The 24,511-nt window shown below is 43.2% G+C and overlaps 1 protein-coding gene across 2 annotated transcripts in view; it reads right to left on the bottom strand.

The window, feature by feature from the left end:
• Nucleotides 1-5,002: 5,002 nt before the first annotated feature.
• LOC121287857 overlaps nucleotides 5,003-24,511 on the bottom strand; it is a 35,875-nt gene continuing 16,366 nt past the window's right edge. The window contains exons 2-10 of one of the 2 annotated variants that reach the window (XM_041205842.1): nucleotides 21,249-21,381; nucleotides 19,239-19,386; nucleotides 18,690-18,835; nucleotides 13,744-13,892; nucleotides 12,165-12,312; nucleotides 11,133-11,220; nucleotides 10,405-10,483; nucleotides 9,769-9,848; nucleotides 5,003-6,899 (exon numbers count right to left, since the gene is read on the bottom strand). In XM_041205842.1, coding sequence (XP_041061776.1) covers nucleotides 5,837-6,899; nucleotides 9,769-9,848; nucleotides 10,405-10,483; nucleotides 11,133-11,220; nucleotides 12,165-12,312; nucleotides 13,744-13,892; nucleotides 18,690-18,835; nucleotides 19,239-19,386; nucleotides 21,249-21,306 — 1,959 coding nt within the window. In that variant the 5' untranslated portion in view covers nucleotides 21,307-21,381 and the 3' untranslated portion in view covers nucleotides 5,003-5,836. The remainder of the gene's footprint in view (nucleotides 6,900-9,768; nucleotides 9,849-10,404; nucleotides 10,484-11,132; nucleotides 11,221-12,164; nucleotides 12,313-13,743; nucleotides 13,893-18,689; nucleotides 18,836-19,238; nucleotides 19,387-21,248; nucleotides 21,382-24,511) is intronic. The other variant, XM_041205843.1, reaches the window with a different exon arrangement.

Here is a 24,511-nt window from a genome sequence, read left to right as displayed (position 1 = left end):
TGAGCATGTGCTTGGTCCCCTGCAGTCCTCCGACTGCTGGCGCCAAGGGCTCTCTCTGTCTCTGCCAGCTCCTCCAGCAACTGTGAAGTGCCCTCACCACTGTGCCCTGGGACACTAGCCGATGTTCTAACTCCCACTGAGGTGCTAGTATCTGCGCTGGTGCCTGCCTGGCAGAGATGGTGTGATACTGGTGAGTCCGTGACTTCAGGGCCCACAGGTGTGAGAGGGGGCCTCTGCTGCTCCTCCTCCTGGTGCTGCTCCACTGATGCTGAAAGAAAGAACAAAGACATTGTCTCCATGTTAACTGATTCAACGTGCATCCCAGCCCCCAGATCATTATATGCTTATCCTTCTATAAGCAATTGTCAAGCCATGTTGCAAACTTCAATCACTGAACATTCAGCACTGCTGGGCAAACATATCTGCCCATGGCACCCCAGCCTCACTGACACCGGTGGACCTGCGCACATGGCTTCTCTCCAAATCTAGGACCTCCTGCTCGAAGTAGCTGAGAATTGCCAACTGGGCCAGCCCTCCGCCAATCCTCACCTGCTCAGCGACATTGCGTGCATTCTTCTGAAAAGGAGAGAAGAGCATTGATTAGTGCTACTTGTACCTGGATTCTCCTGATGGACAGCCCACCCCAACCAGAGTGGGACATTGCAGGGCTCCAGTGCCTTCTCACCCTGCTGCTACTGAACACTCACACAAAGATGCTAGGCCTGTCCCCACTCCCCCATCGACTCCCAACAACCCTTGGCCAAATGCTGCCTACATCACATTAGGCACCACACATTCTAACCTTCCATAGCAAGGAGGCTCAAGCAAGTGGAGTGCAGAGGATAGTAGATGATTCGTTGCCACGCCGCCTTGAAGCTTCCCTCCCAGCATGTCATCACCCTGATTTTGGCATGTCCTGGAGTTCCAGCACTGCGCCTAAGTGCAGCACCTCCAGGTTACCCCCAAAACAGTGATGTGGGTCTCAGTGTAGCATATGCTGCGGGTGCAGAACTCATCTCTTCACCACCTTCTCAGGGTGACCTCAGCATGGGCAATATCCATTGGCCCACCCAGTGAAGGACACATGCCGTCAATGATTCAATGCAGCCAATGCAGACTTGGGGCGGGGGGGACACCAGGGTGGGGAAAGCCTAACTGTTGGATGAAGTGACCAATGCCAACATGGTACTCACCCTTCCTGAGCGCAACAGGTCGTTAAAGCGCTTGTGACACTGTGCCCAGGTGCACTGCACCACATCGTGGGAGCTCACGATCTCCGCCACCTCCTCCCAGGCATGTTTGGTCATGTGGGGGGGCCTCCTCCTCCCGTCCTGGGGAATGAGCACCTCCCGCTAAGCTGCCACCTTCACAAGGAGGGCAGCAAGGCAATCATCAGAAAAACGAGGGGCACAGTGCCCCCTTATCCTACCCTCCTGCCTGGCCTGCTCACCAGCAGCGCTCTGGAGAGGCCTTCCACTGGCCATGATTCACCACCTTTGAAAGGCTGCAGCAGCTTTTTAAAAATAGGCCATCGGGTCGCCATTGGACCCGGCGGTCATTGCAGTCCCGCCGCCACCCATCCACTCCTGCTGACCTCGATTCACGCTGGGCGGGACTTAATTGGCCCATCCGCACAAAATGGCGGCGCAGGCCCCATTATGGACAGCGATCAGGTCTGCGCCCGCTCTGGCACCACCCACCTAACAGGCAGAAAATTCTGCCCTTAGTGTCATTCTTAAAGACAGCTTCACATGCATTCTGTAAAACTCTTGTAAAACCAACTGAGATGGGCTGGATACTACGTCTGGGTGAAAAAAACTGGCTCCCCTGCCAGGTCCTGCTTTTTCAACTCGTAATGGCCAGTGTTCCGGGGAGGACATAGAAAATGCTTCAAAGACTTTGAAACTCTCCTTGAAGGATGGTTCAAAATGGTGACAATTTGTCGCTCAAGCTGCATCCAGAGGTGTAGTGTTGCTGGAGCACAACTCCAGGACCTTCTATTTACAGCAGGCTTGTCCAACTCAAAGCAACCTACCAAAATTGTTAGGCATTTAACTGACTTATATTTGAAAAATGCTATAAAGCTGTTCATCCAATCACAGGCTGGTTCTTCCTGCATTTGCTGATGATAGGCTCACTGGTGAAACTATTTTCCACACAAGCCTCCTCCCACCCTTCTTGACCACATTATCAGGGTAACCTTCAGCTTCTTTCTTCCTAGTGTGTTTACCGAGTTCCTTGAATGAATTGTTATGACCAGGATGGGAGGAGTGCGCAGTTGATCTAGCGCTACTAATTCACTCACCAAACTGGCCAATTATTTACCTTTGCTACTGTTACCCAGAATAAAAGAGAATCTAAACAGGGTTGTTTCAGTAAACACAAACATATTAGTTTATTATAAAAACAGTCTTGTTGAATAGAAAGGCAAAGCTTATTAACATACAGCATGAAATATGAAAGTATACTAATTATTCTTTTGAAATATCCTAGGTAACCTGCACACACACTAAAATAAATAATAAAATTAAAATAGAGGAATTCTGCCAACAAGTAAATGGCTCAAAGGAAATGGTGGAGTCCTTGAAATGGCGTCCAGGTTATACAATTAGTTGCTGAGTGATCTGTGAAACAATCAATGACTCTTGCATTACTTCTCAGGCGGCCTCGAAGAACACTCACAGGTACTCTATTCCAACACATAGGCAACTTATGAGCAGCTTATATTTACTTCTGGCTGTGGACTGGCTCTGGACTGCAGAAAGACAGTCTTCTTCACAAGCAGTTGGTTTTCTTCCCAAAACAAAACCAAACTTTTAAAACACGGCTCTTCAAGCATGTTTTTTTTCCTCAGAGCCATAGAGCCTCTTTGTACACAGTCCATCAGGGTCAAGAGGTTTCCAGCTTCTTCAACTGCTTAATTACCCTTTCTTGTAAAATGTGCTTTTTCTAGGAATGGCAGAGTCCTGCATTAACCATTTAAGGGCCAGTGTCTTAAAACACAAATTCTTGTAGAATGTTCTTAGTCCTTGAAGATTAACCATTTTCTGTGATTAAAGTGTTCATGACAGTACTTGTGCTAGAATCATAGAATGGTTACAGCACAGCAGGAGGGTATTCAGCACATTGACTTTGTGTCAGTCCAATGCAACAGCAACTCAGCTAGTCCCAGTCTTTTTCCCTGTAGCCCTGTAAAATCTTCTCTTCAGCTAATTATTCAGTTCTCTTTTGAAAACTGCAATTGAATCTGTCTCCACCAAACTCTCAGGCAGTCCATTCCGGATCCAAACCATTTGTTGAATAAAGAAGTTTTTCCTCATGTCACCTCTGGCTCCTTTGTTAATCACCTTAAGGTTCTCGACCTTCTGCCGATGGGAACAGTCTCTCCCCATTTATCCTAAGCAGACCCTTTTATGATTTTGAACACATCAAACTGCTTTCCCAGTCTGCTCTGCCACTTTCAATGACTTATTCACATATACACCCAGGTCCCTCTGCTCCTGCATTCTCTTCAGAATTGTACCCTTTATTTTATGTCACCTGACCTCATTTTTCTGATCAAAACGTATCACTTTGCACTTCTCTACATTAAATTTCACCTTCCATGTGCCTGCCCATTCCACCAGCCTGTCTATATCCTCTTGGAAGTTTATCACTTTCTTCCTCACAATTTACAGCACTTCCAGGTCTTGCATCATCTTCAAATTTTGAAATTGTGCCCTGTACACCCAGGTCCATGTTATTAATATAAATCAAGAAAAACAGTGGTCCCTCTGTGTACCACCCCCCAGTCAGAGGTAAGTAAAATTTCTGTACTTCATGTTTTCAATAGGCTTGAATTAAATAATTAAGCGTGCATAATTAAATTCTAGCTATGCTAAAGACTAGTGATTCAAAATACCACGCTGTTCAAAATAAGATGGCTACCGCCTACTGGCACTAATATTTTTCACTTAAAAAGCATAGTTTATTCATTTTTGGGGACTCAAACGATTAATACATAGGAAAACAATGTAATAGTAGATTTAGAAATGATCTGGCCAACACGTTTTCTTAAAGCTCCTGTATCTCAAAATTTGCCACTACACCACTGTCCCCAGTAAACACCCAACAATTCAACCTTTGAACTCTCAAGTACATTGTCCATTTGTAGAGCTGTGACATTATCCCTGATGAATACTCTCACTGCCCCACCTTGTCTTTTTCCTTCCCTAATCCTCCTGAATACATTGCAGCCAGGAATGTTTAGTTCCCATTTCTACCCATCTATATGGTTGACCTATCAGTGCTTCACAGGGAAACTGGTATCTGTAAAGCTTTCTAATCTCAGCAGCTAAAAAATTGAAACAGATCTATTGTGAGCCAGTAAAACACAAACACAACTTTTTAAAAAGTATAACGAAACAAAGTGCCCCAGACTGGGGCCATGTGTTAGAGTCTGTTACACCAAGAGGAACACAAAGACTATAATGCTGGGGTTCATTGGACAGCATTCAGTATGTGTGAGGTGATGAATTGCTGTAAAAAGCACTGTTGCAATAACATCACCAGTTAACACCTGGGTGATCCGGCCGGAGATGGGACATTCAGCCCAGTAAGCCCAGCACAAGGACATTTCCAGCTTGTTGGACACACTAACTAAATCACTCCCTCAATTTACAGAATGGGCAGACTGTGGACAGAGTTCCCAGTTGGTGACTGGTAATTTCAGATAATTCCTGTGTCCTGTTTGTAATAAAAATGCCCAGAAACATTAAAAATGTAGCAGGCTTGAGCAAAATTCAGCCCCTCCCTTCAGTCACTCCCACCGCTCAGCCAACACTCCCTCTCTCACTTCCTCAGCTCACTCTGCCCCTCTTCTCCCTTTCTTCACTTGCGCTCACTCCCTCCCTCAATCCCTTCCTTCTCTTCTCACTTCTCAGCTTCCTCCTCCCTCCCTCGGTTCAGTCCCCCAGCTCAGCCACTCCACCCCATACTCCCTCCCTCCCTCCCCTCCCCTCACACCCTCTCTCCTCACTCCATCAGCTCATTCTCTCTTTCCCCTCATTCCCTTCTCCCTGTCTTACTCATAGGGACACAAACCCTCCTCTCAGCACCTTTTGGGCCTCTGCTCCAAAGTTGTTGTGAATGGCTGGACCACCAATGGGCCAACCCTGTGCCAACATCCTACAAAGGGGTGAAGGTGGAATCCACACACGGCCACAATCCCAATTCCTCCTTTGATGGAGCTTACAGGCAACTCAAGGTCAAGGGGGGTCAAACAGCATCTTGGAAGCATAAGAAATTGCCGCCTTTAATTATGAAGATTCTGTTCAGTCTCACAATTTACCAATCTGATGTGGAGCTCCACTGAGAGAAAGGATTTTGCAAACGTATATCTTGCCCTCCCTCCGTCTCTCTATTCCTCTCCTTTCTTTCTTCCTCTTGGTCCCTCCGTCTCCCTCTTTCTCTCTTCCTCTTTCCCCTTTCTCTTCTGCTCTTCCTTCCTCCCTTTGACATGAGAAATGAGCTGTTAACCTTGCAAGAGGGGATCAGTTTTCTGTCACAAAGCTGCATCATGGACACAATGTGACTCTCACCAAGGTTAACTTCTCTCTGTGCACAGAGAAACAAATTTAATGTTTATGGTCAAGGACCTCTCTCCACAGATGCTGCCAGCCCTGCTGAGTAACTCCAGCATTTTTTGTTTTTATTTCAGATTTCCAGCATCTGCAGCATTTTGCTTTTGTTAACATCTCTCAGTGTGGTTTTAAGATTTAGGATGTAATTTAAAAGAAACACATCTGTAAGTACAGGCAATATATCTTCCATATATTCCACTTTTAAAATGTTTTCCTTAACATTTAAGATGCACTTGTTTGGCTGGGGGGTGAATTGGCTCCGCTCCCTGACTTTTATCTGTTGCTTGCACATTGAGTAGGGACAGTTTCATGTAGGGTGTCAGCTCACTCAGGCCTAGCTCAGCATCCTCTGGGACCACAATGTATTTCATCTGGTCCTTTTTCACAGTATTGCCCTCAGTGCCTGGCTCCACTTGACCCACATGTCCTTGGCTCAGTGTGCCCAAGGTTGGCTCCAGTCTCAGGCAGCAATCCTGAGGGGGTACAAGACGTGAGTCAAGGTCAGACCCTGCCAGGCTCACTGCTGCACCAGGCACACTATGGATGGGGCAGGGCTGCCACCACCCTGGCTCTTCCTGACCATTTGAATGAAAGGCCAAAGACTGAAGGCTTTCACAGAACATCGGGAAGGGGTCCATGGGGAAGTGAGTCCCAGCGCCCAGAGTGAAATTACACAATGTGTTGTGAACTTCATCCAGTTCACAGTTTGGCGCCACCTCGTTACTTGATTTAAATGTCAGTTTATCAGAAGACATATATTCGGTTGACTTGATGTCACCAGACACCAAATGTGTTTGAATCACCTCTGAGCTCTGTTGCTCTCCTGAGTTCCATCCACTTCTTGCTGCTTTGGCCCAGGGTGCAGCCAAACAGCTATTGAAAGCCTTATAACCAATTTGCTCAGAAGATCCAGTTGTCTTACTATCAGTATCTGGGCAAAGTGAGTAAGTGTTCAGCGTGAGCGGGAAGTCTTTGTCTTCATTTCTGGTGAATGGGTGGTACTTGTCATCTTCATGTACTGCCCATTGGTCTTTGCTGACACTGTTGAACAAGGTGTAACCTGGACCATCTGAGACACTCAAAGACAAATCCTCAAAGGGCAACGGGAAAGGGGACAAGGACTCTGTCAGCACTGGGAAACTGAAACCTGAAAAGTGAGGGAAGGGGAATTTCTCATCGGATCTGGAGACATCCATCAAGGGTTGAACGGCTGGAAAGTTGATGTTCACTGTGCAAAGTTGGTCAACGGGACTTTCAATCCTGTTTTTCTCCCTGAAACTAGATTAAATAGGTGAACAAAAACTTTAAAAAAAATTTAATGCAAAATTGTATTTGAACATTAAATTATCCAATTCATTTCCTATATTATAAAATAAACTCCTACCCCTTACTTGGTAGGTATGGGGAGGACTATACAGCCCAGTACCCTCCGAGCCACTCAGACCAGGTATGATTGTTGTTCTACTGTAACAGTGACTCATTGAATCAGTCCATGTACTACTTCTCCCAGTGAAACTGATAATTTTGGTAGTTTGTGCTAAACCTGCTGAATGTTTTATGCTTTATGTAACAAAAATGATTTGTTTCGCTTGGGATGCTTCACAGTCTGGAAAGGAAGGAGTTCTTCATCCTTATCCATCTTAGCTGGGTTGAATCTCAGGCCCCAGAGGCAAAAGGACACACTGCTGAACCAGGCCACCTCTGGCCTGCCTTTATAGCTAAAGTTTTGAGCTCTTTATAGGCCTGTTCTCATTTCTTGAAAAATAGACAATGCAATACCTAAGAATCTACCAAACTCATGACCACTGCCACCCAGAAAGACAAGGGCAGCAGGTGCAATGGGAACACCACCTGCAAATTCCTCTTCTAGCCGTCTTTCTCGGAGCACCCACATCCCAGGAATGAATTTTAAAGAATAACGCTAAGAGATCAGCTCCTCCCTCACAGGCCCCAAACAAAGCTTTATCAAAATTCATTTGCATGCAGACAATGCCCCTGTAACTATTGAGCAACTGTTATGCAAAGCTTATGATTTCTGTTTGCACTCAGTGCAATATTCAAGCACATTGAAGATGGGCTGTGAGTGATGCAATACTCACAGGACTGAGTGACAGCTCTACCCAAAAATAAATACACTGCACAGACTGAAGTCCACTAAAAGTGGAACTAAGGCCTCAGATTCTAGTTTTTACTTTACTGAGAAACTTCTAGGTAAAGGGCCAAGGGTGATAAAGATAGATGCGCATTCCTATAGCACCTTTCACAAGCTCAGGACATCCTAAAGCATTTTATTGCCAGTGAAGTGCATTTTGAAGTAAGAAACATGCAACAAATTTGCACACAGCAAGATCCCACAAGCAGCAATGTGACAACGAGCACATAATCTGTTTTAGTCAAACAAAAACAGAAAATTATGGAAAAACTCAGCTAAAGCTCTGAAGAAGAGTCATACGGACTCAAAACATTAACTCTGTCTTTCTGACAATGGATGCTATTAGATCTGCTGAACTTTTCCAACATTTTCTGTTTTTGTTTCAGATTTCCAGCATCCACAGTATTTTGCTTTTATCTGTTTTAGTGATGTTGGTTAGGGAGTAAATATTGACCAGGACTCCAGGAGAACTCACCAGCTCTTCAAAAGCACCATGAGATCCTTTATATCCACTCAAGAAGGCAGACAGGCCCTCTGTTTATTATCTCATCAGAAAAATAGCATCTCCAACAGTGCAGCACTCCCTCAGTACTACACTGTACTACATTTGGATCACATGCTGAAGTCTCAAGTGTGGGTCTTGAACTCTCAACCTTCTAATTTAGAGGTGACAGTGTTACCCACTGAACCATGGCTGACATTCATAGAGCAAGACAGGAACAAGGTTGCAAAGAGTACAAGGGAAGTCCAACTAAATCAGTGAGCTTGATTGTTAATTGGATTGTCATTGTCATTGTGGATTGTCATTTGAAGGAACGACTGATGGAGGAGGGGATATTCATGATTCTGAAATCCTGAGTAAGATTGAATTGGAGTGCGAAAGGAAACTTGGTGAGCAGCAGAAAACAGCGAGAGCAGGACAGGGCTCAAAACAGCACGGAGAGAGTGCAGCACCATTTGGTGAGTAGTGGAAAACAGCAAGAGAAGGGCCGAGCTTCAAGCAGTGCAGAAAGGGTGAGACTTCACTGGTGAGCAGTGGGAAAAAGTGAGAACAGAGCAGGGCTTTCAGCCGCTGCCAGGAGCCAGTATGTGGGTTCAGAGCCTGCATTTGAAAAGAAAAATCGAGGCATGATGTCACAGGGAAGCAGATAGGTGATTGACTGGTGAGTATTTCCTATTTATCTTATCTAAAGTAGGGAATAAAGTGATGAGTCTTACCTGTTTTTTAAAGTAAGGTTTATTAATAAGGTGTTTTAAGTATTAGTAGGGTTTATCAGGCTTAGTAAGATTTATTAGTATTGGTAAGCTTTATTAACAGTAGTAGTGTTTATTAGTATTAGTAAAGGTTTATTAGCGGTAGTAAGGTTTATTAACAATAGTAATGTTTATTAGTAGTAGCAAGGTTATTAACTAACAGATAGAGGAAGTTCAGGGCTGCTCCAAACTCTAGAGTGCATATCCTGTGCTCTGTGGGAACTCCAGGACAGTCCCTGTATCCTGGATAACCATTTGTGCAGGAAGTGTCATCAGTTGTATCAGATTGAGCTCTGGGTTTCAGAACTTGAGCAGCAGCTAGTTTCACTGCAGTGCATCTGTGAGGTTGAGAGTTTTGTGGATAACACATTTATATATGTGGTCACCTTGCAGCTTAAGAGTATACAGGGAGAGAGGGAATGGGTGACCACCAGTCAGGCAAGTAGAAACAGGCAGGTGGTGCAGTTCTGAATACTCAAACCAGCAAAATCAAGAAAAAAACAAGGTGACAGCAAGTGTGAGATTAGAGAGCAGAGGTGAGAGAGTGATCACTAATTGGATGACAAGCTTTTAATGTGCCCTAAGTGATTTAATCCAGGTTAATCCAACTCGAGTTACTTTGATGAATTAAGTGATGTAAATCAGATACTATTGTATAAGTAGGTTCTATTGATGGAATTTGAATGGACTGCAAGCTCAACAGGAATCTGACTCATCATTTATAAAGCTAACCCTACTCACCATGGCAGCTCATTGGTGCATGAAATCTTCTCCACTTTGCAATTATCAAGCGTATTTTCACTGAAAACACGTCCAAATTTCTGAGTCAGAAAACAAATTCTTTTTAGTCTCAAAGTCTGGAATAATTGGACAAACACAAATCCCAACTTCACTACATTTATCTCTGATCATCTTACAGCAAACACTTCACCTCTCATTATTTCATCAATTGTATTTGGCCAAGAGTACACAGAATGTTCCTCTTATTGCTCCTAAACTTGAAATACACCATCTAGCTTACTCTAGTTTTTAATTGGTCCTCACTACTGCATTCAAAGTAATGTTAGTGAAGGAGGAACTGACAGTGAGATGAGATGTATGTGTAGGTGATGGAGGAGCTGGGATCTGAAAGTGTGTGTGCGCGTGTGTGAGTGTGTATGTGCGCAATGAGGGAGCTGGTATTGGAAATTGGGGCAGGCTGTCTGTGTGAAGGAGCTGGAATCTGAGAGTGGAACAGTGTGTGTGTGTGCGTGTGCGTGCGTGCGTGCGTGCGTGTGTGTGTGTGTGTGTGATGACTGAGGAGCTAATATCTTAGAGTGAGACGTCCTAAAATCATGAAGCTGAACAGATTTAAAAATAAACAAATTATTGTAATACCTGGAACTTGTCAAAGCTTTCCTTGGATAGAGCACTCTTCTGAGGCGAGGGAATATTCTCCCACCAGCTCTTTTTTGCGCTGTGAAGAAAAGAGAAGGCATTCATCTGGGAATCTCCAAGCATTAGCTGTGACCTCCCCAACCCCGCATAGTGCATGGTCTGTCTCAGCTGCTACTGCAGGGGTAACCAAATGTCAGGTGATGTCCATTCCAGGACAGCATGGAACTGAAGGATGAGTCAATGCTGTCCTGCTCTTTGGCATCTCTTGGTGCCCATTTCTGTAGTGACGTTGCTGAGAAAGCTTCAACCAAACTTGTGCTTTCCGATCAGACACCAGCAACAAATGAGCTGAAATCAAACCATTCTTTATACATTTAATATTTCCACACACACAAAACAGTTTCCACTGGGGACTCTGGATGGTGGGAATTGGGAGGCAAGATTGATTTTTCCACCCTTCCCTAGTCTTCTGCCGAGGCTGGTGGCAGTGCCCTCTGACTGATTTCAGCGAACTCAGCACAGACTGGAGTGAACCTCCTGCAATGTAGGGCTTGGGGGACATTGTAGAGAGAATTTTACTCTGTATCTAACCCATTCTATACCTGACCTGGGAGTGTTTGATGGGACAGTGCAGAAGAAGCTTTACTCTGTATCTAACCCTTGCTGTACCTACCTAGGGGTGTGTAGAGGGAGTTTTACTCTGTACATATGGTTTTAAAATCACTTACAACTTGAAACCGAAGAAGCAGAGAGCCACAAGTAGAGGGATGATGATGCACAAGACAATTAATGCTGATGAAATCAAGTCAGAGGAATCTGAATAGAAAGGAAAATAATTAAAATATACTAAAAAAATCATTGTGAAGAATGTTGGTGACAGGACTGGAACAGCTCTTTAGTTTTAAAGTGATAGTAAACATGCAACAATGGGGCATTAAATAGCCATTTTTGAACAGTCTGGTCAGGGGGGGAAAAGAACACTCAGGGCCCTTCTCTCTGGTTCTGAAAACAGTGAGTAACATGAACTCAGTACTGACTCATAGCCTGGCTTCTTCAACCTACACAATTCCACCACTTTTTAGAAGAGTTTAAAAAGAATCTTGTTTATTTCTTCAACTAACAGGAAACTCCTCTCATCTCCTTTCAAAGAATTGGCAGTAGTTCTGGGAAATGTGTTACTAATGTGTGCAGGAAATCGCAAAGACATTCTCCAGCAGGTTTAGGCAAGCCTGGTGATTTTTCTGGAAAAAATCCATTAACTAAATGTTCAATTGAAAGGAAAATGTTCTGAGTGTCTCGGGTTAAGAATGGCAAAATAGAAACAGGCCATCTGATCCAACCTCTCTGTGCTAGTATTTAGTCTCCACACGAACTGTATCCTAATCCCATAATCACACTGTTCCCATATCCCCTTATCCCCTTTACCTTTGACCACGTGTCTAACCTGTTGTGAAATGTCTTCACAGGCCCAGAATCTTCAATGAGCTCTGCTGTTTCTCAGTGAGGCTCTGGTGGATTTGGGATCAGTTCAAAATTGACCTCAATAATTGCACCTTAAGATGGGGTTTTGCAAGTTACCATGAAAAGGATGACTTGCCAAGTTTTATCCAGTCTGTGGTTAAATCAAAGACCAGGACTGGGTTTGTCTATGGCCACAGGGGTGGGTTACTGAGGGTTGAGCTGTACCCTTTTTAGTAGAGATAGTGGGTGGGCACAAGTGCAGACATAAGTGAAATTTACTTTTTACTTTTACCACTCACCATAAGGCCACACGCATTCGATGCTCCAATCACTCCACACTCCATCGTAGTTTGGTAGCGGTTTGGAACGAACCTTCAGATGGTAAGTGTATCCAGGCTCCAGCACTGATCGGAGGACCAGCATTTTCTGGTTTGTTGTGTTAATCATCTACATCAAATCCAAGAACAACAGAAATTGAGCAAAACTCAAGCCTCCAATATCACAATAGGTTCTACTCCATCCTCAGCCTCAGCAAGTCAATTCATTTACACCGTTAGCAATCTTTCTTTTCTTTCGTATCCCAACTGACTCTTTCTCAACCTGGTGGAGTTCCTCACCTCCCTCAGTCTCCCCTGCCTCTTACAATTTTCAATCTTAAAAATATCCAAACTTGGGGCACCAAATCGCCCCTTTCTAATTTACCTTTGGGCAAAGAATTTTCCACATTTAATCCTGGTTTCCATCTTACTTGCACCAAAGATACATCAATAAATGGGAGAAGTCCTGAGGAAATTCGCCATTCATCTTTTTATTTTAAAAGGTGACTGTAATCCGCTTCTAATGTGGAGGAGTGCAGGGGCGGTGAGTAAAGTGATCACCAGGGATTCATTCCACCAGTGATTGTCTGTTACATATTAGGGATTTCTCAGGATGCATACCCCTCCTGCCACAACAGGCTAGGATCACAAAATCATCCCTTTACCCTTTTCAACTCTTCTGGTAAACCAAACATTGGGCATTTACTCTTTATCTCAGTTTCCAAATATAAAAAGCAGCAGGGAAGGTCCCCAATCCCCTCACCCCTTTTATTTTCCATGGGTTCAAACCTCTCCTTGACTTGTCAGTAACTTGTGTAAGCCCAAAGACTGAACAACAACCCACCACCCCCCCAATCCCCCTGCCCCATTTACTACATATTGGTTATATCACACATCCTTATATGCCCTTCTACAGCTTTGGAAGGTATTAAACCTTCCAGCAGACTGTCGTTTAGGGTGGAAAATTCCACAGAGTTCTCCATTATCTGCCCTAACTTTGGTGGAACAGAATCTCTGGAAAAGTGAAAGGAAAATCTCCTTGGAAGTTCACTTCCAAGACTAGAAGTTCTGAGAGGATTTATTAAACAGGAAATGAGTCCAGGAAGAATACAGCCACAATGATCAAAAATAAGAAAACAGCTATACTGAACTGGAGCAGGCACAGGGGATTGAATATTAACCTTGCATATTTGCTGGCTTATCTACATGTCTGATAGCCTCAGATGGACGACCTATTGGAAACAAATGATTGTTTCTAAATTTGACTGGGTCAAACAAATTTATGTATGCTGAAACTCAAATATAGCTGCTAATTAAACATTATGGTTAAAACTTTCAAATTCTGTGAGGGTTTAGAACAAGCAAATTGTTTCAGGTTTTGCACATGGCAGTCTTGTAAAAAGCACTCAAAGGAGAGGCATTATTTTAATACCTGGTTCGAAGACCAGAGTAGATTTAGAGAGCTGCTAAACTGTAAACTTTGAAGAGGTTTGACTATAAAGACCAGTGAACAAATTTAAACCAACTCAAGAAGAGGTAGGTCTGAAGTTGGGGCACAAACCTTCCAGTTTCCTCCTGGTGTCATGTAAGTGACTTGATACTTCAGGTTGTTTTTAATAAATGCGTCCTTGTAATCATCATCCCAGACCAGGAGCTGCTCGTTGTTTCCTGAAGTGTTTATCTTGAGGTTGTACGGAGCCAAGGGTTTGACTGGAAGAAATGTTTCAATAATTTAGGAAATGTCACAATATTCTAACTTTACACAAGAAAAGCACAGGGCAAGAAAACTTCATTCTACTTTGTGGCCATATATAGTCTGCAGAAACCACTGACTTTTTCCATGGATTCAGAGGGAATGGTCAGTTAAATTAAGGACTCTACACCACCTATTCCAATCTAGTGATATAATCACCCAAACCAAAGACCTATTCACTCTCACTCCCAGAGCTCCCATACCCTGATACCTCAGCTGGTCTCAGTAACCTGGATTAAGATGGGGAAGATCAGCTAAGGCTGTAGCTTTTATTTAGTTTCTAATGATCCCTGAATGGCAGTTTCAAGTGTGTGCTTTCATTTGGATGAAGACATTGACTCTGAAGCATCTCCTCACACCAAATAGTCCAGCGACCATTGGCGCAGTGTGAATTTGCCCTTGAAAGCTGCCAAAAAGCCCATGGGAAGTTCAATGACAGGGTTGGAAGGAGGGGCACAAATGAAAGAAAAGTTGTCCCGCTATGTGGAAGAGACAGATTCTGTGAGGAGCTGCTCCTCCAAACACAGGCTCTTTCTCTCCTGTGTCTCTTGCTAATAGGCTCACTCGTGAGATGCTGTTGAATGCATCAAAAGTAAACTCAGAAGAGAGGCAGCCTGTGATTGGAGAAGCAGGGGGAAAGTGAGTGGCGGCTTATTAGCCTGACTGCTGGAGTGGCAGGGGTGACAGAGACTGACTGCGGGAGAGAGAGAGAGAGAGAGAGAGAGAAACTGACTGTGGGGGGCGGTGGAGAGGTGTGAGAGAGGGAGAGACTGACTGTGGGGGGAGAGAGAGACTGACTGTGGGGAGAGAGAGAGAGGGAGACTGACTGCGGGGAGAGAGAGAGAGGGAGAGAGAGAGAGAGAGAGACTGACTGCGGGGGGGCGGTGGAGAGGAGAGAGAGAGAGAGAGAGAGAGTGACTGTGGGGAGAAAGAGCGCGAGAGAGACTGACTGTGCGGGGGGAGAGAGAGAGAGAGACTGACTGCGGGGGGCAGGGGAGAAGTGAGAGAGTGAGACTGACTGCGGGGGGCGAGGGGGAGAGAGAGAGACTGACTGCGGGTAGAGAGAGAGAGAGAGGGAGACTGACCGCGGGTAGAGAGAGAGAGAGAGGGAGACTGACCGCGGGGGGAGAGAGAGAGAGAGAGAGGGAGACTGACCGCAGGGGGAGAGAAAGAGAGAGGGAGACTGACCGCAGGGGGAGAGAGAGAGAGAGGGAGACTGACCACGGGGGGAGAGAGAGAGAGGGAGACTGACCGCGGAGGGAGAGAGAGTGGGAGACTGACCGCGGGGGGAGAGGGAGACTGACCGCGGGGGGGAGAGAGAGAGGGAGACTGATTGCGGGGGGAGAGAGAGAGGGAGACTGAGCGCGGTGGGAGAGAGAGAGGGAGACTGACCGCGGGGGGAGAGAGAAAGGGAGACTGACCGCGGGGGGAGAGAGAAAGGGAGACTGACTGTGGGGGAGAGAGAGAGGGAGACTGACTGCGGGGGGGGGTGGGGGGGGGGGGGGGGGGGGGTGGGGAGAGAGGGAGAGACTGGATTGTGGCGGGGTGGAGGGGGTTAGTAAGGAGAGAGACCCACTGCGGGGAGAGAGAGATCACGTGGGGGGAAGAGAGAGGGAGACTGTGGGGAGAGGGAGACTGCAAATGGAGGGAGACTGCGAGGGGAGAGAGCGACACTGCAGGGGTGAGAAAGCCTGGGAGGGAGAGAGACAGGCAGTCAATGATGGAGAGAGCGATTTTAGGGGTCATTGAGTGACTGTGAGACTGCACGGTTTGGAAAGTGTGGTTGCTGTGTGAGTGAGGATCAGCAAGAGCAAGAGAGCCTTTAAGGAATCAGAGACAGTGGGGAGTAACAGACTGCGGGGAGGGGGGTCAGTTAGGGAGAAAGAGACTGTGAGAGTTGGGATGTATGGCTGCTGAGTGTGGGAGGGGGGTGGAGAGGAATTGGCAAGTGGGGGATCATGTGTTCTCACTCTGCTCTTGACTAATAAATCTTTTATGTTTTTCCCTCTTTTAAACATCACTGTTACGTTATATTGGCTCAGATTAATTGACATTCTCTTTGAACTTAAGATGATTCTTAACCACTGTTTATTTGTTGGTCATTGTGCAGTATTTTGTAATTAAAGGTGCTCTTGGTGTTAATCTAATTGGCAATGTTGGGTTGATTTGCTCTCTGGAAATGTTTGAGAAATCTTTTTGTGTATCCCCTCTGCCTTAATGCAATAAAAAGGGTGGTAACTGTCTGGTTAAAGTCTTCCAGTACATCAGTTGTGACCTCATAAGTTTGCAGAGGTGTGTTTAGGGTGTTGGCTTTTTGTATGTAGAAGTGTTTGTGTGTCAGTTATTTTGCAAAAAGCTTTTGTTGCTTGTTGTTTTCTTGTGCCAATTTCAATAATGTTGTGTCTAGGAAATTAACCTGTTGTGGCATTAAGTTCAATGGAGGGTGATGACTATTGAGGATATTGATGAATTCTTCTAATTCTACTTCTGTGTGAGTCCAAATAGCCCATATGTCATCCAAATATCTGCATTAGCACATAAGCCTGGGACACTTTTTAAATACACTGAAATGGAGCTTTCAAGCCGTGTAGCAATTACAAGGTTAAAATGATTCTTGAACACTAAGTGTATTGGGTGAAAAAGCAACAAAGCATCTTTATTGCAGATGTATGACTCACACAGTTTGTTTTAGTAAACAATATCACAAACACATCCTGCTGGATGATTGGTGCTTAGCACCCTCTTTGATACAGCCTGTTCTGGACAGACCTGCTCAGTCCTACGAGTCCTACTCAGTCGTATGAGTCATATGGACTGGAAACGTTAACTCTGTCTTCCTCTCCACAGATGCTGTCAGATCTGCTGAGTTTTTCCAGCAATTTTTGTTTCAGATTTCCAGCATCAGTATTTTGCTTTTATCTGCTCAGTCTTGATGTTATTTCCACAACTAAAAACAATGAATCCTACCAAGATGAGCTGTCCCTGGCTCCAAAGTTGATCTTTATGTAAAAGATTTCTCTCTTTCCATGACAGGGGTGAGTGGACGTTATCTGGGGCATTTGGTTCTGACAATTGCCTCTCCATTGCTTAATTAGATTACATGATGGTGGTTATCCTGTCTCATTGTTGTGATTGTTCTAAATTCTAGTCCTTCTTAATGGCATCAGTTCTGTTGTGAGCAGCACTGTGATTGTAACACAATTAGACTAGTATATAAACTGCTTTAAACTCTGTGTTGTTGAAGAAGTCTCTTGGTTTACCAGTAGAGATTTGTCTCCCCACTGGTGTAAAAAATAAAAGCTGCTTGACGTTTGAACGAAAGACCCTGTGTTGAATGTTGGTTTAAAATACACCACAACAACGCTCTCTTCCCACTCTGCCGTGTATATGTTAGCATCGGCTGGGCATGTTTCTTACCCATAGCTGTGCCTTTGGTTTGAAGAAAAAATTCATTGTTGAATCCCAAGTTGCTTTTTGCTAAACCTAGGTGTAGCAACCGGATTATAGCTTCATCTGGTCTGTCAGGCTGTGAAAATGTAGTAAAGATATTTTGAACAGTCAGCATACCTCTGTCTGTTTCTTTATTTGTGTACAGACTTTTTAATGTCCATTGTAAAAAGTATGGTATTGAGGAGTACAGTTAGTGAGTTAACCACTTCTATAAAATGCTATTGTGTTGAATGTAACCAGGGTGCTTCTGTGCTAAGGCATTCCAACCTATGTCTCATTAAAGCACAAATGATCATACAAGAAGGTGCAGTTGCTTGGAAAAATGTCACTGAAATGTATATGCAGATTAAACCATTTGTTATCTTAATGGTTAACTTGGCGCTGCAGAGTTAATTTGCTTATATTCCTCTTGTTGCACAGTTGGAACTTTGGAAGTCTGTATCCTAACATATTGTCAACACTCACATTAAACAGAAGTATTCAGGGGCAAGAAACTCAAAATTGGAAGAACAAAACCAATTAATGCTGGAGTGTGCTAATTGTTTGCTATTAAATGTTAATGGGGGCTGCAAATGTCAGACTCATTCCCAATAAGTTTGTACCAAGTAGTTAGAATTTTCATTTGAAATAGAATATGGGAGATTTATTTATAACAAATGAACAAAAAAATTATCTGTATGTGTGGAGTTTGGACGTTCTCCTTGTGTCTGTGTGGGTTTCTGCCGGGTGCTCCGGTTTCCTCCCACCATCCAGAGACGTGCTGGTTAGGTGGATTGGCTATGGTAAATTGTGTGAATGTATGCCCTGTGATGGACTGGCATCCTGTCCTGGGTGTACCCCACCTAGTCCCCATTGCCTGTTGGGATAGGCTCTGACTCCCCCGACCCTGGATTGCATGGAAAAGCGACTGAGTATATGTATGTGTGTGTATATATATATATATATATATATATATATATATATATCACCTAATAATGGAATTTGTGTAAGTGAGAAAGGAACCCCTGAAATCTAAAAAATAGCTCTCTAGCAAATCTCAAGAGGAGCCCTCGAAACAAAGGTTTAATCCCTGCAGGTGACACATGAATAATAACTTTTGGAGGATGTCTAGAAATGCACCCCATCATGGAACTGAACCCAACGAAGGAGCCAGTACCTTGAGCAAAAGGAACAAGGGGGGAATGAAAGGGGTAAAGAATCCAGACCCTCAGTAACAAATCTCACCTTGACAAGAACAGCTACTTACCCGCCAACCATTTGTTTAAAGCTATTGTCAAGAAATAGTGAACCAGGAGCCCACTTACTGGTCTGTGATGATGTAATGTTTTTGGAGAGAGCTACAATTCCTTTGAAGATGACCTTAATTTTATATGTGGCATGAAATACCAAAGTTGGTGCCATGACGCTGCTTTGACAAATTGATCCTGGAAGAGTTTTAATATCTCTCGTCCTGTAAAACAGAAAAAAAGAGGCACTATTTTTAATTTTTGATTTGGTTTTGATTTCCAGTTCTTACTGTGCCAGTGCCAGAGAATTTGCCTTCTATCCGATCATGTTTAGCTGTGCTAGTGCTTTAACTGTTTGGAAATGTTCTTGAAGATGTTTGCGGGATGCAGCTATCATCATCAATGGAAGAAGGTCTTACCTGTTACACAGTAACATACACTCCAACAGTAGTTATCAAACAAGGATTCAGGTGCTGGTCTGTTCCCTCATTTACCTGAAGTACCATCAGTTCATATTGGGTTCCTTTCATGGTATTTTTGCCTATCAATTCTTACACCTCTGTCCCCTTTCATTTTCATCAACACAGAATTGCGCAGGGATGTTTGGGTGAAAATACATTTACTTACTCATTGTTCAACGATAGATTCACTAACTCATATTGCAGTCTGTAATCAGCTGAACAGTTTGTGTTTGGGTGTACATTCCAGGTGCAGATAATTTCCTTGAGATAGTCATTGTAACACTCAAGATGCTTTGGTTGACCATCAGCTCCAGCTGTAAATCAGTAACAAGTGTCAGTCACACCCTATCCCCACTCAGTTGTCAAGTTGCACAAGTTAAGAATCAACAAAAATGCAATTATGTTGGTATGAGGGAGGTGTGGAACACAGGACAGCACTAACCAGAGTACCACATTTTGTCAATGGTATAATTCAACAAGGGAAAGGTACAGGTATAGCAGGGTATGGCTTGCTCTACAGATCATCTTATCATGATGGCTTAGTTTGTAGGTGCACGGTTCAGTCCACACAGCAGGGAGTTAACTGATTCCTCTCAGAGCAAATGCACAGGCTGCATACTACACTGTCATTTTTAGTTTTTAAACTTACTTTGATGTGGAGCCAAGAGAAGCAGTTGTGAGGTTATGGAGAATGAGCAGCAGAGTGGGACTAGACTGGGTAGGATTTCAAAGGGTACAGGGAGTGAGCAGGTGAGTGGGATTTGAGTAGGTAGCATATTACATGGTACAGGGAAACAGCAGGAGAATGGAATTAGTTTGCTGGGATAGTAAAGGTATGGGGAAAGAGTAGGAGAGTGGGATTAGACAGTCAGATGTTAAAAGGTACAGGAGATGAGTAGGTGAGTGGCCTAGACTAGATATCAAAGGGTACAGGGAATGAACAGGAGAGTGGGATTAGACTAAGTAGGATATTAATGAGTATGGGACAGAGCAGAAAACTGGGATTACACTGGGTGGCTCATATGGAGGATAACATCACTACAGAGTTGATGGGATGAATGACCTGTTTCTGTTCTATAGATGAGTGATTCCTGATCACTATACCATTACTCCTGCTAGAATATGCCTGCTTTTGGAGGTTCTGTTAGGAAAGGATCAGGCGTGGTTGTGATGCCTCTGTTAGCTCAATAATCTGATAACATATACTATCACTAAACATGGGAAGAATGGGCATTTGACTGAAGTACCCAGAGGGCAATGTATCAAAATAAGGAGTCAACAAGGCAGGAAGTGGTAGTCTCCATCTCCCAGACCTGAAAGCCAAGGGTGTTGAGAAGCTCAATAGATCTGACACTGGGGCGGGGTAAAGGGATTAAAGTCAGAGGTGGTGTGATGAGTCTTGATGGCAAAACAGTGAGGATACACAAAATGAAAAGTGCACAGGATATTGTACCGAGGAACTTCCATTATTTACACTCAGCTATTGGTCTTTGTGTTTATCCTTCTAAATTTCTACTGGATAAAACTTTGCATAGGATGTTGAAAGCACAGATTGGCTCTCTGGCCATCTGATCTTCGGCCCCATGCTATGGGTTGTTGTTGTATTACACCAATAAAGCTCTCCAGTATCTGCCAGGTCCCCTTGTCCATTGGGAGGGGGAGGTGTTCCTCCAATATGTGGGAGTTCCCTACTTTATAGGAACTGAAGATTTTGGTCTTGCCATAGTTTGCTGGGTAATGGGTAGTCCTAGAGTTATGCCTCCCACTACCCTCCACACCACAATCCCCACCAAGGTTTCACAGGCTAACTGGGAAGCAGACTTTGGCTATGGTGAACACTGCTACCATCTGCTCACCTGGAGCTTGGTTGGGGGAGGCTGAGAATAGAACAAGCAGGACTGTGCGGGCAATTAATTAGTTTTATTGCTATACTGTGGCCCTTACAGGGGCACTGTCCTCATGAAAAGTGTTTAGCAAACTGTTTTGCGGGGGCAGGGAAAAGTCATGTTCTGCTTCATTATGATGAAATCCTGTACAAATGATATATTGATATGTTTCTTTATCACATTGGGTCAATGTTTGGCAAACGCAATGTCCTCTTAAGTCACATGGAAACTTTAATTATGTTTTTTAATATGTGTTGTTAATCATACAACATGTAAATACAGTAACTCACCTAGACTGAGCCCAAAGCCAAGTAGAAACAAACATCCAATCGCTGAAATGCTGCTCATCTTGCAGCCACTTCTGGTCTCGCAACCTAGCTTAAGATAAAAATAAATCTGGCGATTTGCAGGTAACTGATAATCCTATAAGGAAGGACACATTGTGTAAATAACCTATCACTATCCAGGGAACTCAGACAGTATCTGCCTGCAAGCTATTCCACTATGAAAACGATCACAATCAAGTCCACCACCAAAATAACACTGGACAGTGACTGGGAGTAGAAATCCCAGCTGACCAATCTGCCTCACTCAGGTAGCAGGTCTAAGGTTAGCTACCTCTGTCCCACCTGATATTGTCTATCCAAGAACAGACTGGACACAAGGCTGAGCCCCGTACCACAATGAATATAGCTTATGTTACAGCACAGCCGATGGTAAATGCTGAGTTGTTCAAACCTCAGAGGAAAATTTGAAACAACTGCCACAACTTTTTTTGCAATTTGTATAAATTTCAAGATGTGTGCCTTGAATTCAGCAGTAATATGATCCCCAAGTTCTATATGTTTTTACAAAACTATATTTAACATTTATTAATAATAGAAATTATTTTAAAGCACATACATATGTCTACAAAATACTACTATAATAACTTCTAAATCCCCTACTTGATCTGACTCCCAGTTACACTTTCATTAAGGCAACAGTAAGACACACAGATTTTAAAAGACCCAGGCAAAGAAACATGATACCCTGACAATTCAATTCAAAGTGAGTCTTCTTAACTTCAGTACTTTGTAGACAGCAGCTTGAGGTGTAGACAGTGAAGTCTTTTCACACTTGTTAAATCCTAACATGCCCACCCTTACACACAGCCTTCGCTCCTTTATACATATTTTCCTCTTTGAATGCAAACTCCCATTGTTTCACTGTGTCCCTCATAGTACCATGTTTTACCAGTAACCTTTGGGAAAAATATATACACAGTTTCTTACTTCTCCTGCCTAGGTGTAATATTTCACTCTCTTTCTTTGAATCCAAACTAGTCTGGTTTATTTAAAATGCAAATGTTTTCTTTACCTCTTATATTTTAAACTTCCCCTATGTTACTTACTTAACATTTCAAACCTAGCTCATCTTTTGTTACATCAAAGCCTCTGGACCAACTGCCTTTAATCCAATTAAGTCTCACACACACATACACATATAGACACTGATATCACTAGTTTACAATAAATTCCAATAACATTACTATATCTTCCTGACACCTCCTCCTTATTAAAAAAATGAAACGTCATAGTTTAAAAAGACGGCTTCATTTTTATTAACCCATTTTATACTATTTCCTATACTTATCTATATACTTACACTATTACATTACCAGATGCACGCATTAACATAACAAGATATATATACAAATCCTCTGTATCAACAGAAATCATTTCAGGTCTGTGTCCAGGTTTCAAATGTCCAATTTTCCCTTTAAGCCTCAACTCTTGATAATGCACCTGCAATCAGATTTTCTCATCCCGTTACATGTATAATCTGTAGATTAAGTGGTTGCAGTAATAAACTCCATCTGAGTAGCCTTACACTTCTGTCTTGATGTTTGTCCAGAAACTTTAAAGGGTTGTGGTCTGTTTAAACAATTGATTTTGATGAGCTGTTTGCAACATAAATCTCAAAATGTTGCAATACTCATACCAAACCCAAACTCTCCTTTTCAATCGTTGAATATCTTCTTCATTCAACTTCCATGAAAACTACCCTATCGGTTTTTCAATTCCAGCATCATCATCTTGTAGCAGTACGGCTCCAATGCCTATATCGCTTGCATCAACAGCCAACTTAAATTGCTTGGCATAATTCGGTACTGCAAGACTGGTGTTGTAGTTAATATAGCTTTGAAACTGTCAAATGTCTTCTGACACAAAAACAGAAACAGAAATACCTAGAAAAACTCAGCAGGTCTGGAAGCATCGGCGGAGAAGAGTACAGTTGACGTTTCGAGTACTCATGACCCTTCAACAGAACTGACATGAGGACTCAAAACGTCAACTGTACTCTTCTCCGCCGATGCTGCCAGACCTGCTGAGTTTTTCCAGGTATTTCTGTTTCTGTTTTTGTTTTGGATTTCCAGCATTCGCAGTTTTTTGTTTTTATCAATGTCTTCTGACACTCTAGTGTCCATTGAAATTTCTTGTTCTTTCTTAATAGTTCAGTCAGTGGAGTAACCACACTGCTAAAATTTGGTACAAATTTTCGATAAAACCTACTCATACCCTGAAATCTCAAAACTTCTCATTTTGTTGTAGACAAGGGTAAATCCATGATAGCCTTGACTTTCACATCCCTCAGAGCCACCTTACCATGTCTAATTGTATGGCTTAGATACGTAACTTGCGCTTTTGCAAATTCACTTTTAGCCAAGTTCACCACCAAATTAGCTTCTTGTAATCGAGTAAATAATTCTTCCAGCTGTTGTAAATGCTCCTCTCACATCTGACTGAAAACTATCAAGTTGTCAATATAAACAGCACAATTGCTCAGACCTGCAATTACTTTGTTTGTCAGTCTTTGAAATGTTGCAGCCGCATGTTTCATACCAAACGGCATGATTTTAAACTAATATAGTCCATCTGGTGTCACAAAAGCCAATATCTCCTTTGCTCTTTCCGATAATGGTCCTTGCTAATATCCTTTTAGCAAGTCAATCTTTGTGATAAATTTTGATTGTCCCAGTTTCTCAATACAATCTTCCAACCAATCTGCTTTTGTCACCACATTCACCTTTTGATAGTCCATACACAGTCTTTGTTTTCCATCTGGTTTCAGTACCAGCACAATAGGTGAACTCCAGTTACTGCAACTAGACTCAATGATATAATCTTGAAGCATGAATTCGATTTCTTTCTGCACTTGTGATATCTTTGCCCTATTTAATCTATAAGGATGTTGCCTTAGTGAAGATGAAACTTATACAGATACATCATGTATAGCTAAATTTGTTCTTCCCAATTTATTTCCACAAATATCTTTTTGTGACCACAACAGCTTTTCCAAATCACTTTGACACTTGTCTGGGAGGTAACTCAATGTTACATTTACATTTTCAAGTACCTCTCATTATCCAATTTGATTAGAGGATAATCACTTTCAGAATCCTGCATTTCTAATACTTTCTCATTATCTACCACAGCTAACACCTCCTTTTGGTCCTCTTCCCTGTCAAAATACTTTTTAAACATATTTATCTGACACACCCTCTGCTTCT

Source organism: Carcharodon carcharias, chromosome 15 (genome assembly GCF_017639515.1).
Source record: "Carcharodon carcharias isolate sCarCar2 chromosome 15, sCarCar2.pri, whole genome shotgun sequence".
Taxonomy (NCBI): Eukaryota; Metazoa; Chordata; class Chondrichthyes; order Lamniformes; family Lamnidae; genus Carcharodon; species Carcharodon carcharias.
The sequence above is the reverse complement of the archived record's forward strand: the minus strand, read 5'-3'. Positions and strand labels throughout refer to the sequence as shown.